The 17592-nt window shown below is 44.7% G+C and overlaps 1 protein-coding gene across 3 annotated transcripts in view; it reads right to left on the bottom strand.

Annotated features, from left to right (window-relative positions):
• Positions 1-17592, bottom strand: part of LOC138757913 (cytoplasmic polyadenylation element-binding protein 2) — a 161415-nt gene that overhangs the window by 74827 nt on the left and 68996 nt on the right. For all 3 annotated transcript variants that reach the window (XM_069926015.1, XM_069926013.1, XM_069926014.1), the window contains exon 4: positions 13311-13361. In XM_069926015.1, coding sequence (XP_069782116.1) covers positions 13311-13361 — 51 coding nt within the window. The remainder of the gene's footprint in view (positions 1-13310; positions 13362-17592) is intronic.

Below are 17592 nucleotides of genomic sequence, written 5' to 3'. Positions count from 1 at the left end.
CGAGTCCACCCTCTTTGTCACATCCTCAAAAAATTCCAGAAGGTTAGTCAGCATGACTTACCCTTAAGGAATCCATGCTGACTAGCCCTTATACTATTATTACTGACTAAGTGTTCTGCCATTTCTCCTCTTATGATGGACTCCAATATCTTCCCCACCACTGATGTCAGGCTAACCAGTCTATAATTTCCCGTTTTTTCCCTCCCTCCTTTCTTAAAAAGCGGCACCACATCAGCCACTCTCCAATCCTCAGGGACCTCCCCGGAATCTATGGAACTTTGGAAAATGTCAACCAGTGCCTCCACAATTTCCATAGCCACCTCTTTAAGCATCCTAGGATGCAGCCCATCAGGCCCTGGGGATTTATCAGCCCTCAGTCCCAACAATTTACTCATAACCTCCTGCTTCTGGATCCGGATATCCATTAGATCCCCTACCTCCCCAGTAAAGTTCCCCAAGTCTCTTGGTACCGCATGACCACTACCCCCTAACTGACTATAACCTATATCCTCCTTGGTGAAGACAGTTGCAAAGTATTTGTTAAATTCCTCTGCCATCTCCTTGTTTCCGGTAATAATTTCACCCTTGTCCATTTTCAAAGGGCCAATTTTAGACTGAACCAATTTCTTCCTCTTCACATACTTAAAAAAAGCTTTTGCTATCCTCCGCAATATTATCTGCTAATTTCCTCTCGTACTTCATTTTCCCGTCTCTTATGGCTTTCTTAGTTACCCTCTGATGTTCTTTGAAGGTTTCCCAATCCTCTAATTTCCCACTCCGCTTCGCTATCTTATAATGACTCCCTTTGGACTTGATAATGCACTTGATTTCCTTAGTTAGCCAGGGCTGCCATTTGCATCTCCTAGAGCCTTTCCTCCACTTTGGAATAAATTTGTCCTGAATCCTGCGAAAAATGTCCATAAATGGAGTTATCTACTCCATTTGTTAACTGTTTGCAAAGATGTTGTATGACAGAACTTTTAGAAAACTATTTTGTCATTCTAAACTGATTTTAAAATAACTTTGTATATGCAGTATTACAATTGCAAATATTGACTATTCAAGTACCGAAAAAACATTAATTCAGCATTCTGTTAATTAAACCAAAAAATGCAATGTTAGATACATCAAAATTGTTAATTATATGACTGCTCAAAAACTTTAATGAACAGAAAATGCAAACAAAATTGAAACACATATAACACTATGTTCTTTCTTTTATTTTCTTTCTTTGGCTTGGCTTCGTGGACGAAAATTTATGGAGGAGTATGTCCACATCTGCTGCAGGCTCATTGGTGACTGACAAGTCCGATGAGGGACAGGCAGGCACGGTTGCAACACTATGTTAATAATTTGGTTAAAATAATTGAGCCATTGCTTATTCATTCTCAATCGTATCAAAACCAAAAAAAAATCCTGTGACTAAATAAAAAGATGATAGTTATTTCAATACAAGATTTTTGTCATGCAACCTGACCTGCTGAATCCCCTTCCAACCCAAATTTTTAGCATAGGAAAAAGCAACCATTATTAATCCAATACACTGTCCAATTTATGGACTACTGAAAATACCATGACTAAACTATTCCCATGTTATTTATTACTTTCAATTAACAAAAAAAATCTCAGATTTAAAATTAACAATTGATCCAATGTGTAGATCTTGGGAATGAGGATTTTAAATTTTAACAACCTCTTCATTTGGAACCATTTCCAACCCTCTAATTTTACAGCTCCTATACTCCACAATCAGTGAACAGAGCATCTTTCTTGGGAGTGCAGCCAATCTGGTGTCTTTAATATCTTGAAAATTGCTATCACATCACACTACATCCTAAATTTCAAGGACAAAAATCTTACTTTGCATATTCTTTCCTCATCTTTAAACCTAAGTATTATTTTAGAGAATTAAACTGTATGTCCTTCCCGAGCTGTGTTGCCAGAACCTCGTTAAAACCATTACAGCACAGAAAGAAGCCTCTTCAGCCCTTCTAGTCGGAGCTGAACCAATTTATTTGTCCAGTCCCACTGACCTGCACCCAATCCATAGCCCTCCATACCTCTCCGATCCATGTACCCGTCCAAGTGCCTCTTAAATGCTAAAATTGAGCCTACATTCGCTACTTCAGCTGGAAGTTTGTTCCACACCCACCACTGTGAAGTTCCCACACCCACCACTGTGTGAAGAAGTTCTCCTGAAATCTTTTCACTTTCACTATTAACCTATGTCCTCAGATCTGTATCTCACCTATCCTCAGATGGAAAAGCGTACTTAGATTTACACTGTCTATCCCCCTCAATTATAAATACCTCTTCAAATCTCCCTTCATTCTTCTACACTCCAGGGAATAGTCTTTCCCTGTAACTTAGTTCCTGAAGTCTGGGCAACATTTTAATAAATCTTTTCTGCACTCTATCTTACTGATATCTTTCCTGTAGTTAGGTGACCTAAACTGCACACAATACTCCATATTTGGCCTCACCAATGTCTAATACAACTTCCATAACATGCCAACTTCTAGACTCAATACTTTGATTTATGAAGGCCAATATGCCAAAAGGTCTCTTTACAAACCTATCCACCTGTGACGCCACTTTCATGAATTATGTATCTGTATTCCCACATCCCTCTGTTCTATCGCACTCCTCAGAGTCCCACCATTTACTGTGTATGTCCTTTCTTGGCTTGTCCTTTAAAAGTGCAACACCTCACACTTATTTGCATTAAATTCCATCTTCCATTTTTCCAGCTGGTCAAGATCTCTCTGCAAGCTTTGAAAAGCTCCTTCGCTGTCCACAACACCTCCAATCTTAGTATCATCTGAGAACTTGCTCATCCAATTTACCACATCATTCCGATCATTGATATAGATGACAAATAACAATGGCCCCAGCACTGATGCCTGAGGCACACCACGAGTCACAGGCCTCCAGTCTGAGAATCAATCATCCACCACTACTCTCTGACTTCTCCCATCTATCCATTGATGAATCCAGTTCACATCTTCACCAAGACTATCTAGCGTCTGAACCTTCCTGATCAACTTCCCATGTGGGACCTTGTCAAAGGCCTTACCAATGTCTAATACAACTTCACCATAACATGCCAACATGCCTTTCCTTCATCAACTTTCCTGGTAACCTCCTCAAAAACTTCTATAAGAATGGTTAAAAAAAATCTACCATGCACAAAGCCATGTTGATTATCCCTAATCAGTCCATGCCTATCCAAATAATTGTATATCCGATATCTTAGAACACCTTCCAAAATAATTTATATACTACTGACGTCAGGCTCACTGGCCTATAATTTCCAAAGTTACTTTTGGAGCCTTTTTCAAGCAACAGAACAACACAAGCTCCAATCCTAAGGCACCACACCTGTGGCTAAGAACATTTTAAATAATTCTGCCAGAGCCCCTGCAATTTCTACATAAGCCTCCCTCAAGGTCGAGGGAATTATCGACAGGCCCTTTCACCAGCTCCTCCATTATTTAAACTCCTCCTTCGCCAGGTTGAACTTTTCGGGAGGGAGTCAGTGTGTCCTGGCGTAGAGCAGGGGGGGGGGCCTCAGTCAGTATGTGGTGCCTAACCCTGTACTTTGGCTTAGTCGTGGAGAACTGTGGCACGTCTATCGAGGGTAACTCCACCAGGATGCTGGCAAATTCATTGTCCGAGAGTGTTACAAGAGTCCAGGTGGGGAGCAGGTACCTTTTCTTCCCCAGAGGCAGAGTTTGAAATGTTCTGGGATGCACCAAGTGCCATCCCTTGAGGTCAACCAGCAAGCAGTGGGCCCTAAGGAAGTCAGCCCCCAGAAACGGTTGCACCACTGCCACGAGGGTGAAGGTCCATTTAAACCGGCTGTTGCTGAAACGAAGGGGGATGGCGCAGGTCCTGAAAGTTCGAATGCAGGAGCTGTTGGCTGCCCTCAGTGCTTGGCCCTGCTTGTCGTTGTGGGTATTGAGGCCTGCAGGGGGTTAGGATGCTTATCTCAGCACCTGTGTCGACTAGTGAGCCCCAGACACAGAGGAGGCTATCACTTGAGCCAACTGCCGCTGCCATCAACGACGGTTGGCCAGAGCATTTCCTGAAAACCCGCAGGGTGGGCAGCATCGATGGGCTTCTGCACCCCATCGCTGATGGTAGTAGCATAGCTATGGTTCACTTGCCTTTCCACTGGCCTTGGTCTCACTGGGGGTTGCTGATGTGGTCTACGACAGCACCTTCTTCCCTCTCCAGAGTACGTCCGCTCAGGCTGCGACCCTTTGAGCAAGAGCCATTTATCCTCAGGTAGCTGCTCCAGAAAGATCTGCTCAAAGAACAAGCGAGTCTTGAGGCCCAATGGTTAAAGCAAGCATTTCGCTCATTAGGGTGACCAGTGCCCTGTCCCCCAATCCGTTCGTATACAGCAATCAAGTGGCCAAGTGTAGGTTATTAGCTCTTTGAGGGCTGCGCAATTGCCTTGCTTCAGAGGCTGCCGTTGGAAATCTACAACCCTTGTTGCTGTGTCCTGATCGAGGACGCACACTACGTGGAAGCAGCGGGTGTTGTCAGTAGTGATATAGTGAAGCTGGAACTGAGCCTTGGCATGCTCAAATTGCACATGTGGCTGCGACACGCAGAACATTGGAAGCCTAAGAGAGACCACGTGGATAATTGTTGGCTCCGCATGATCTGTCATCTTCGGGACCAACCGCCAGTTGGACCAGTCGGGGTTACCAATGCAATGTATGTGGTACACAAGCGCGGAGAAGAATGACAGACACATCAAAGCCTTGGAAAATGAAATTGATTTATTGCTCTGGCCGTCGCACTTATATGGTCCCCTGGCGCTGACATCAGTGCCCAGTGTCATTGGAGTGCTGACCTTGGGTTGGTCGGCATTCCCGCCAGAGTTCCCCATCTTCCCGCCATGTGGAAGTCACGTGGGACAATGGCTGGTGTCACCCCCAGGTCTGCGGGGTTGCCACATTCATTGGCCATTTTGCGGGCCGGTGAGTTCCTCCGTGAGTGGGCTGCTACGATGTTGAAACCCTTAAGATTTTTCTTCCCATTGTGTACCAAAGCAACTTCTTTTATCCTTCCTAATTATTACAGTACAATGAAGAAAAGGTAACAGACAGAACTGAAAATATGCATCACATCTAGATAGATAGATATGTCTCTTTCTCTCAAGATAAAACTTCACACAGTATAAACTCGGACCACCTCCACTGCACTGGATGAAGGCAGAAAAGACATCAAATAACCAAAAAACATCTGAGGAACTTATCCTGAGGGTTACATATAATTTGTAGCTTTTGATTCATACCTTGAATGAAAAACAAAAGGTAAAACTATATCTCTTCTGGAAGAGTGAGTACATCTAATCACATTAAAAACATTTACATCAAATGAAAATAAGACAAAAGGTCACTATGCATTTTCAGATTTTACCAATTAATCAAATACATGATATCTAAAATTTTGGTAAACCTAAAGAGGACATAATGAGAGAACCACTGAAACACTGCTGGAGGTCTAGAGTCCTTCCATTTGAATAAGATAGTTATTTTAGCCAACAATGTAGAGAAGGCCACAACCTGTTGTGCAGGTACAGAAAAAATCCTCATGTCTGGTTTAATAACCCCAAAGAGAGCAGTTATTGGATTGGGTCGTACCTCATTTGCCCAATGTTTCCTTTTCCTCTTATACCTTTCTCTTCTTCTGAACAAGATCCCCAATATCCCTTGAAAACCAAGGTTCTGTAGCGGAAACATCACACGTACAACAGAATCGTGCACAGCCACAACAGTTAAGCAAGCACATTACCAGAGAGCATAGCCTCCAACGACGTCCCAGTCCTCCAGCTACAGGCCAGACACCAGCAATTAGGAAAAGCGTGCGAATAAGAGCCTGCCCTTTTTATGGCACCCAACACCCGAGGCTGGAAAGTGACGTCACTACCGCATCCCAGAAGGCTCAGAGTGAAACGTGCAGAGGGAACTATAAAGCTGTGGTTAAGCACAATAAAGGTACTGATTCCTGACTCCAGTGTCATTTATTGTCACTTGCGCAAGGTAGTGTAATCAGATAGGCCACTACATATTTTGGTGACCCTGATGAGCCTCAGCTACACTGAGTCCAGCATGACTGACATGGACGAGTAACCGATGACTTTGAAGATGGAAGTCAACGCAGCCTCGCTGGCAGCAGCACCGGTGGTGGTTAATGCAGTAGCAGTTTGCCTGCCTCCATTCTGGTTGGATCAGCCATGCAGTTGGCTGCAGTTGGCCGAAGTGCAATTTGTGCTTCGGAACATTACATCTGAGGACACGAGATATTGGCACATTGTGAGTGCATTAGACACTACGACCGCAGCAAGGGTGAGTTCATTCACCCGCCAGTGGACCAGAAATACATTAAATTCTGGGACTTTCTGCTGAAAACATTTGAGCTTTTTTGTCATGAACGGGCTATAAGGATTTTGAATACACAAGAACTGGGGGACTGTAGTCCATCCCAGTTAATGCAAGACCTGGTATCACTAGCCAGAGGCCATACGGATTGCTATTTTTTTTAAGCACTGTTTTTATCGAAATTACTAGTGCATGTGGCGGCGGGTGTGGCGCACATGAATTTTACATTTGGTAGCGAGAGAGGCCGACTGACTTTATGGCCTTCCACAGGCTAACAGAATGCAGGTGCAGCCCATCTGTGTGGCTGAATTGTCCAAGCCCCCCAAAACACCAAGACCACCGGGATGTACAGCAGTACAGTGACCACGTCCTGATCAAGGAAACGAGAGTTCTGGATACTGTTTTTATCATCGAGCCAATGGGGTCGCTCTGCCTATACATGTAAGAGTCCTTGCACTTACCCAGGTCCACCACCTCGCCTTGGCGGTTGGCACAGAACAAGGTCTACTTTATTTACATGATGTGATTTCAGGGGTGGATTACTTGATAGATACAGGAGCTGAGTTCAGTACTATTCCTCCGACACAGTTTGAGTTGGCACAAGATGCACATACTCCACCGTTTTCAGCAGTTAATGGTACCACGATTCCTACTTTCGGAATGAGGAAAGTCACAATACATATGGGTTCAGCAGTATTCTACTGGAAATGCATGGTGGCCTCAGTAGGTTTTCCCCTGTTAGGCATGGATTTTTTAAGAGAGCATGGTCTCCTGGTGGATATACATAAATGCCGTCTGATAAACACAGCTAACTTCCAAAGTTTGCCCCTTAAGAGAATGCGTCGTTCTTTCCAACCAGTAAGAGTTCAGGCGATTCAGCAGAATGCATATGCCTCGATACTTAAAGAGTTCCCAGGACTGTGGACGACTAATTTTCAGGATAATAAGCCGCAGCACGGTGTATATCATTACATTGATACGACTGGTCCATCTGTTTATGCTAGGGCTCGTCGGCTTCCAAAAGACAAGCTTTCAATTGCAAGAGCAGAATTCACAGTAATGGAGGAATTAGGGGTAGTATGCAGGTCCAAAAGTCCATGGGCTTCACCCCTTCACATGGTGCCTAAAAGCTGCAGTGGTTGGAGGCCATGTGGGGACTACAGGCGGTTGGACGATATAACCGTCCCCGACCGCTATCTAATCCCTCATATTCAAGATTTCTCAGCACAGTTGGCTAATGCTACTATATTTTCCAAAGTAGATTTGGTGAACGGATACCATCAGATTCTAGTTCACACTGTGGATGTTCCAAAGACGGCTATTATAACCCCCTTTGGTCCCTTTGAATTTATCAGAATGCCGTTTGGTCTGAAGAACGCAGCCCAGACGTTTCAAAGATTGATGGACGTTGTCACCAAGGACTTAGAAGGAACCTTCGTATATTTGGATGACATCCTCATAGCGAGTCCCAAGGAGGAATCGCATAAACAACACCTCCGCCTCCTCTTCGCTAGATTACAGGATTTTGGCCTTTCAGTCAACCCCGCAAAATGCCAATTCAGTACAGCTGCAATTGATTTTCTCGGCCACAGGATTTCTCGACCTGGAACTATACCATTGCCGGACAAAGTGATTGCCATATGCCAGTTTCCCTGGCCTCTTACTCGGAAGGATTTGCAACGATTCATAGGAATGGTTACCTTTTACCATCATTTTATTAAAGGAGCGGCAGCCATGATGTGCCCACTGTTTGACCATTAAATAGAAAAAGATCAAATATATTGCATTGGGATGAGGGAGAAGACATGGCTTTCGAAAAAATCAAGGATTCTTTGGCATCTGCAGCAAGTCTTGCCCACCCAGATCACGAAGCTCCCCTTTCGCTAGCTACAGAAGTATCCGACCATGCAATTTGTGCAGTGTTGCAACAACATGTAAAAGGACAATGGGTGCCACTAGCATTTTATAGCAGACATCTTCAACCTACAGAGATGAGATATAGCATATTCGACTGAGAATTACTGTTATTGTATTTGGCGGTGCGCCATTTCAGATACACGTTGGAGGGTCGAGTGTTTATGGCCTTGACCGATCATAAACTCCTCGTGCAGGCCATGAGTATGATATCTGACCCATGGTCCATGTGGCAGCAACGCCAATTGTCATTCATCTCTGAGTTCACGACTAACATTCGGTACGTTGCCGGTATTTCCAATCTGGTGGCAGATGCCCTATCGAGACCAACTGTCTCTGCAGTCCAGGGTAGAATCAACACGGCAGAGTTGGCAGAAGGCCAGCAGTGGGATGAGGAGGTACAAGCCTACAAAACCACCATTAAAGTCTCCATGTTGAGGAAATCACTAATGAGGCAAGTGGTCCCACACTCCTTTGCAACATTTCCACAGGACACCCTAGACCCATTCTACCGGTTAGCTGGCACAGGAAGATCTTCAATGATATACATAATCTTTTGCATCCTTCCATTAGATCTTCCATTAAACTAGTGTCAAATCGTTATGTGTGGCATAGTCTAAAGAGAGATGTCACCCTGTGGGCCAAAACTTGCCTTCAGTGCCAAAAAGCTAAAATTCATAGACACACGCATGTACTGCCTGAAAGATTCTCCACGGTGGATGCAAAATTTCAGCATGTCCACCTGGATGTAGTTGGACCTTTGCCGGTCTGTCAAGGGATGAGATATTTATTTACTGTTATTGACCGATTTAGTTGTTGGCTGGAGGCAATCCCTATGCAGGCAGCAGACACGGAGATGTACGCACGGACCATTTTTTTTAAAAATTGGGTTGCACGATTTGGTATACCTAGTCACATCACTTCAGATAGAGGTGCGCAATTTACTTCCCACCTGTGGACAAAGATTTCAGACTTATGTGGAAGTAAATTACACCACACAACCGTTTATCATCCTCAATCAAATGGACTTGTGGAACAGTTCCATAGGCATCTAAAGTCGGCACTTAAGGCAAGACTGCAGAGGCCGAACTGGATGGACGAATTACCGTGGGTGTTATTGGGAATACGTACAGCACCAAAGGAAGGATTGCCAGTTTTGTCTGCTGAGATGATCTATGGAACTCCACTATCCATTCCAGATGACATCCATCGGACAGCTGACTTTGGATATTTTACGTCTTGTGAGAGCTATCAATAGGGCAAAACAACCCTATCCCACAGTTTGTTTTTTTTTTGTTTTTTTTCGGGATTTCCAAACATCAGGTGCCACACGACCTACTGACAGCGGAATTCGTGATGGTTACGAAAGGTCAGAAATGCTCAGCATTTCAATGCCCATATGAGGGGCCCTTTAAGGTAATCAGATGAGAGGGTGCAGTATTTACATTGGACATAGGGGGCCAAGAGTGTATGTTCACAATTGAATGACTGAAACCGGCACACACTGACCTTTCAAAACCAATCATGTCACCTCTGAAACGTCCCAGAGGACGCCCCAGGCTGAAATACAAGCACGAACCTGCGTTTGGCAGCCACTATTCTGGAGCGGGCGGGGGGGGAGGGGGGTGTTGTAGCAGGAGCCCCTCGCGTACAACAGAATCGTGCACAGCCACAAAGTTAAGCAAGCACATCACCAGAGTGCATAGCCTCCAACAATGTCCCAGTTCTCCAGCTACAGGCCAGGCACCAGCAGTTAGGAAAAGCGCACGAATAAGAGCCCGCCCTTTTTACGGCACCCGATACCTGAGGCTGGAAAGTGACATCACTACTGCACCCCAGAAGGGTCAGTGTGAAATGCGCAGAGGGAACTATAAAAACTGTGGTTAAGCACAATAAAGGTACTGATTCCTGACTCCAGTGTCATTTATTGCCACTTGCGTAAGGTAGTGTGTTCAAATAGGCCACTACAGTTCCTTACATCTTCTAACCTTGCCTTTGAACCTAACAGGAACATACAAACTCGGTACTCTTAAAATTTCCACTTAACTCGCACATCCTTCCCCGAAAACAATTTATCCTAATCCACACATTTCTCATTTCCTTAAAATTGGCCTTTCTCCAATTTAGAATCTCAACCCGAGGCCCAGACCTATTCTTCTCCATAATTAACTTGAAACTAATGGCATTATGTCAGCCATCCTGTCTCATTCCCCAATAGGAGATCCAGTATTGCACTCTCTCTCTAGCTGGTACCTCTAATGTATTGATTTAGAAAACTTTCCTGAATACATTTGACTAACTCCAAGCCATCCAGCTCTTTTACAGCCCTAGTCCATAGCCCATTTTACACAGAGATCCCACAATTAAGCCTGCTTTGCTTGTTGACATTTAATCAAACAATGCCGCATAATGCTGCCCAGAGTGTCATTTTACAAAGCATGCCAGCATTCCGGAAGCAAAAGAGGCATGACTTATACCACAACAGTGTTGGCATCTAGTGTGATGTACAATACACACATCCTTTCCCGTCCTGATCCCGGCCTGCCAGTTGACCCTTTTTACACTGACATCAATTCGGTGCTGTGACTACCTTTGCTGCTGGCATAAAGACAGAACTACAATGACACCTCCCCCCCCCCCCCCCCCCCCACCACCACCAATCCTGTGTTCGTACCTTTTCACACAGAAAGCGTGGCACAATAAAGACACAACATTCTCGCCTTGGAAGTGGCTAATATGTGGAAAGTTAAAATCTCCTACTATCACAATCTTATTGTTTCCTGCAGCTGAAATCCCTCCAATTCTCCCTGACTATTGGGTGGTCTATACTACAACCCCATGAGTGTGGTCATACCTTACCTGTTCCTCAGCTCCACCCATAAAGCCTCAGTAGATGAGCCCTCTGGTCTGTCCTGCCTAAGCAGAGCTGTGATCTTTTCCCTGATGAGCAATGTCACTCCTCCATCTTTCGTTTCCCCCATTCTATGGGGTCTGAAGCAACAAAAGCCCGGAACATTGAGCTGGCACTCCTGCCCATCCTGCAACCAAGTTTCACTAATGGCCAAAATGTCAAAATTCCACATTCAATCAACGCTCTAAGCTTCTCTGCCTTTCCTTCAATACTCCTTGCATTGAAAGAGATGCACCTGGGAATATCTCCACCACATTCAACCCATTAACTTTGAACAGCGCATGCAATTTTAACATCATCTTTTCCATCCTCCACTCCTTTTATCTATTCTGGCACTCTAGTTCATCTCCCCCCACAAATCTAGTTTAAACCCACTGGAGAAGCACTAGCAAACCTTCCCAAAAGGACATTAGTTCCCTTCCAGTTCAGATGCAAATTGTCTTGTCAGAACAAGTCTCAGAACAAACCTTCTCTGGAAGAGAGCCCAATGATTAAGAAACCTGAAGCCATCCCTTCTACTCCACGTCTTTAGCCATGTGTTAAGCTGCATTATCCTCCTATTTCTAATTCTAACTTCACTAGCACATGACATGATAGCAATACTGAGATCACTATCCTGGAGGTCCTGTTCTTCATCCTAGCATTCTTCATCATATGGGATACTTGATCTTCTCCACAGAACCCCTCATCTAATCTATGGAATTCCTTATCACTACAGTTCCCTTATTCTCCTCCCTTCCCTTCGCAGCCACAGGACCAGACTGTGCCAGAGACCTGATCTCTGTGGCCTCCCCAACAAACAGTATCCAGAATGATATACTTATTGTTGAGTGGAATGGCCACAAGGGTGCCCTCCTCTGCCTGCCTGTCCTCTCTTGACTGTCACCCATCTAACTGCCTCCTTGGTGTGATAGTATCCCTGTAACTCCTGTCTATCACTCCCTCTGCCTCCCAAATGATTTGGAGTTCATCCAACTCCAGTTCCTTAACTCGGCTTGAAGAGAGCTGCAGCTGGATGCACTTCTTGCAGATGAAGCCAGCTGAGATACTGACAACCTTTTTTTTTTGCAAGAGGCGCATTCTGTTGCCTTGGATGCCATTCCCACTGTCTATGACGAGATGAACTAAAATATATATCTAAAAAACCTCCGCTTATCTGTGCTACCTACTGAATCCTTCCTCCTCCCCCACCCCTCCCGAATAGGGTGGCCCTTTCTGACTTCAAGTGACTATTCCTCACTTCCTACCTGTTCTTGCTGAAGCCTGTTGAGCCAAAGCCTTTACACTCTGACTCAGCCCACTCCAATGACAGCTCTCTCCTTGTCTTCAACTGTTGAACTCAATTGCCCAATTGCCCAATTGCCCAATCAACTGCTAGCTGCTGAGTCGTTCCTTTCCCCACCCCTTTGCTAAACTTTGATGATTGCACATTTTCATCCAGACTACTTACAATAACTAATTTTCCTGGCTATCAGCACACTAATAAAGGATTTATTTCTCAATAAATATTTTTTAAAAGTGAATAGCTGAAAGTTCATAACAGCTCTTGGTGGGAAACTACTGTCATATTCTAGCAAAAATACAAAACCATCTGCCTCCTGTTTACTCAGCCAATTTTCTGACTGAGCTCACTATTTCTCTTCAATTGTACAAGGAAAACTCTTCCTAGCAGTTATGATTTTTTTAATGTTCTGCTCAACCCTCCCTTTTTAAATCCATACTGGATTTATCCTATCAACGGAAAGATCAAGGCATTTGTCTTTCTGTACTCTTGAAGGCTTGATTAATGCAATGGACACAAAACATCATTTGACAATTTTCCTATCTCATACAAATGACAAGAGAATTTCCTGGATGAAGATAATATTAGATAGATGAAGTAAACCATGATTTCCACTAGAAACCAACTTCAAATCTGAAAACTAGATTATAAGTACATTTTTTCCAACAGTGCCACTGTAAATACTACCTTTGAACTTTTACCAATTGATAATTTCTCCATATTCAATGAATATTATATTCTGCCAATCGGCATTTTTCTGATAATAGCAATGGAAGAAAGAATGCATTACTCACTAAAGACTTACCATTAAGCATCAGAAAATTGTCAGTTCCTGGATGGGGATATCCCAAGCGCCCTGGAAAAGGGAGGACAACATAATTAAATAAATCCAAATGATTTTTAAAAAAGTTTAGAGATATCACACAGTAACAGGCCTTTTCAGCTTCGAGTCCATGCCACCCAATATTCCAATTAACCTACAAAATAGCTTACTTTCGAGGGTGGGAGAAAATCCACAGACACAGATAGAACACACAAACTCATTATAGACCATGCCAGATTCAAACCCAGATTGCGGATACAATAATAATTTAATGCTAACCCTGTTGGCAAAATTAAAGAACCAAAATGACCAAATGCCCAAAACAAAAGAACAAAAAAAATGCAAGACCACCTCAACATTAGCCATTGAAGAAAAAAAAATCTAAGAATGAACAGCAATTTTTGCAGCATCCTTTATAATCTCAATTCAAAATAGCTTTAGGAATTTGGTCCTTCTGAAATGCAGTTACAAAATCTTATCTACGACTGAACTTTCACAAGCTAATTCTTTTCAAATTGATTTGAATTATTTTTTTCATCAGAATATTTGCTTTAACACATTTGAGACATCAACCATCATTCTGATTCCAAGTTATAGAATTAAAATGCTGCAGCGGCCCAGTAGGCGCATAGCACGGTATCGTGAACCGTCATCGGTGCAGCTCACCAGCAGACATGTGGAGCCATGGGCTGGGCCACTATGTACTCACCTGGCAATGGACCACGCACATGTATATTGCACTCTGAGTAGCAGCACGTTGGTTTGCTTTGCCTCTTTCTAGAGGGCGCAGGGCTCCCACGATGGTAAGATTCAGCCGAAGCTTGAATCTAGTCGTTACGGATGCAATGACAGCAGCAACAGTGGCTGCCGCCACAGCTGCAGTTAAAGTGGTGGGACTTCACTTGCCTCATTTTTGGACCCACCAACCTCAGGTATGGCTTAATCAGGCTGAAACCCAGTTTCATCTTTGTGGTATAACGGCTGAGGACACAAATTTTTGGCAAGTCGTCAGAGTGCTGGATGCTGCTACAGCAGCCAAAGTGAGTGTATTTATTGCGCAGCCCCCGGCAGACAACCAATACACCAGGGTCTGGTAGTTCCATCTGGACACATTGGAATTGACCAGGCATGAGTGCGACATGCAGCTTTTGAATATGGAGGGGCAAGGCGACAGGAATCCAACCGATCTGATAAATGAGATCCTCACAACAGCAGACAGTCATTCTCATTGCTTGCCTTTTGAGACTCTATTCCTGTCGAAACTCCCAGGTCGTGTCTCAATACTAATAGCTAATGTGGATTTCCGCCATCCCCATGACGTGGTCGGGGAGGCTGACAGACTCTACTGTACGCCAATACAAGTGACTACTCACATACAGCCCATATTCACCGCAGATACATTTCCCATGCCCTGCGCACCACGTGTATCCACGTTCCAACAATCCTTGAGCATCGCCATTACACACGGTACCCAAGAACACCAGTGGATGGAGACCCTGCAGCGATTACTGTAGACTCAATAATAACTACACCTGACAGATACCCCATTCCTCATACAAGATTTTGCTGCCCACTTGCACAATTGCCTTGTTTTCTCCAAAGTTGATCACGTCAAGGGATATCATATCCCAGTCCATGCAGATGACAATCCCAAAACAGCAACCATTACTCCATTCAGATTGTTGAATTACTTAGGATTCCATTTGGGTTGAACGCCACTCAAACATTCCAGTGGTTTATGGACACTTGGGCAGAGATTTAGAATTCACTTACATCTACTTAGATGACACCCTCATCCCCAGTCAGAATGAGTAGGATCACCATCTGCACTTACGCCGTCTGTTCCGATGACTGAATGAATTTGAACATATCATCAGCCCTAGCAAATGCCAATTTGGCAAGTCAACCATCGATTTCCTGGGGCACAAGATCATGTATTTTCCTTAACTGACAAAGTGGACACAGTCCGTGCCTTTCCGAAGCCTGCCATGGTTAAGGGACTGCAGAAGTTCTCAGGCATGATAAATTTCTATCACTCCTTCATTCCAGCAGCCGCTGACATTCTTCGACCACTGTTTCAGCTCCACACCATGAAGTGCAAGGAAGTTACTTGGACCACAGAAGCAGAGCTTGCGTTCACAACTGCCAAAGATGCTGTGGCCAACTCAGCAATGCTCTTTCTTCCTAATCCCAGCGCTGTTCTGGCACTCACCACTGATGCCTCACTGGGCGCAGTTCTTGAACAGTCCGTCAATGGCCATTGTCAACTCCTGGCTTTCTTTAGCCACAATCTGCAGCCATTGGAAATGAAATATAGCACATTTGACCTGAGCTGTTGGCATTGTATCTAGCCACACGACACTTCCAATATGTTTTGGAGGGTCATCATTTCATTGCCTTTACAGACCATAAGCCGCTCACTTTTGCCTTCAGCAAAATATTGGACTCATGGTCGCCAGGCAGCAACGCCACTTTTCGTACATTTCTCAATTCACAATGGATGTGCGTCATGTCATGGGGAAAAACAATTTGGTCACTGACGTGTAGACTGACAGTGCATCATATTCAGGGTGGTGTTGATATCTCTCACTTGGCCAGTGGATCATGATGTTCAGGCGTACAGTACTTCCATTACAAACCTTGACATACAGCAGGTGGCACCGCAACTAGGCTGCCCAATTCTACTTTGTGACAAGGCTTTGGGCTACCCTAGACCAGGAATTCCAGCGCTTTGGAAGAAATGTCTTTCTGACCAAGTTTTCAACTTGCATCATCCCTCCATCAGAGCAACCATCAAGCTCATGGCAACTATGTGCGTCCAGCATGGACTTAAAGACATTGCACAGTGGGCCTGGATCTGTACCCTCACCAGACTTCAAAATTTCAGCAGCATACCAAGGCGCCTCTCCAACCTTTCCTGGCGGTATGCCAGCATTTTGGACCTGGTCAGACCATTGTCAATATCTCAGAACATGAGATACATGCTGACAGTCATAAACCGATTCATGCGGTGGCCAGAGGCCATCCCATTGCCATTCAGTGTCACTGAGACATGCGCCAGAGCGTTAATTGACAATTGGATCTTGAGATTTGGAGTCCCGACACACATTACTTCAGACCGCAGAGCGCAATTCACCCATGCGTTATGGCCTGCCCTTGCATGCTTTTGTGGCACAACTGCATCACAACTCAGCATACCACCCACAGTCCAACAGTCTTGTGGAACGTTTCCACTGACAACTCAAGTCCGCACTCAAAGCCCGACTCACCGGGCCCAATTGGATTGATGGGTTGCTGTGAGTTCTGCTGGGAGTGTGCACCGCCCCCAAGGAACACATGCCGGCATCATCCGCAGAGATGGTTCATGGTTTGGTTCTCTCAGTTCCAGGTGACAGTCACTTCTCGTCCAACTTCTGTTTCTCTAACCTGGACATGATTCAGCAACTTTGACGCCGCGTCACAGTTAGCAAACCTATTGCAACCAAATGGCATGGAACCCCTAAACAGCATGTGTCTCCACCTCTCCTCGATGCTGACTTTGTGTTTGTGTGCAGACAGGCCCCAGGAGCACATTACAATGGCCATATGATGGCCCTTCCCATGTGGTTAAGAGGGATGGGGTTGTGTATATTTTAGAAATTGGGGGCATTTGCAACTATTTAGTGTGGATAGACTCAAGCCTGCACATGTGGATCCTACTTCCCCCACTCTTTGTCCCCAGCCCAGGCTACGAGAGCATCTGCCAAAGGCGAATGTGGCAAGTTTATGTTTTGGGCAATGATTCTGGGGGTTAGTGTAGTGGCAGTGTAGCAGGCACATAGCGTGGTATCACAAACCGTCGCTGGTGTGGCTCATGATGGACGCGTGAAGCCGCGGGCCGGGCCACTATGCACTCATCTGGGCAATGGACCACGCACACGCGGTATTGTGTGCTGAGTAGCGGCAAGCTGGTTTGCAGTGCCTCTTTCTAAAGGGCGTGGGGCTCCCTAGCTTACTTTAAACATGCTAGCCCTGCAGATTGGTAGCAAATACAGTGACGTAACCCTTTCTCTCCCCCCCCCACTCCCCGAACCCCCACCAAAATCCCGTGGAGCCCAGGCTGGGAAGGATATAAAAGAAGGATGGCAAACTCAAATAAACAGTCTTTGGCTGACTAACCTTGTGTATGTGTGTTTATTTAGTAGTGATACAAGCCCAGAGGACCCATAAACCCAGCAGTCACCAAGACAAATGGTTAAACAAAAGTTGCTTTTAATCATCTTTA

The sequence above is a fragment of the Narcine bancroftii genome, chromosome 3, assembly GCF_036971445.1.
Source record: "Narcine bancroftii isolate sNarBan1 chromosome 3, sNarBan1.hap1, whole genome shotgun sequence".
In the NCBI taxonomy this organism is placed as follows: Eukaryota; Metazoa; Chordata; class Chondrichthyes; order Torpediniformes; family Narcinidae; genus Narcine; species Narcine bancroftii.
Note: the sequence above shows the minus strand (reverse complement) of the source record. Positions and strands in the feature narration are given on the sequence as shown.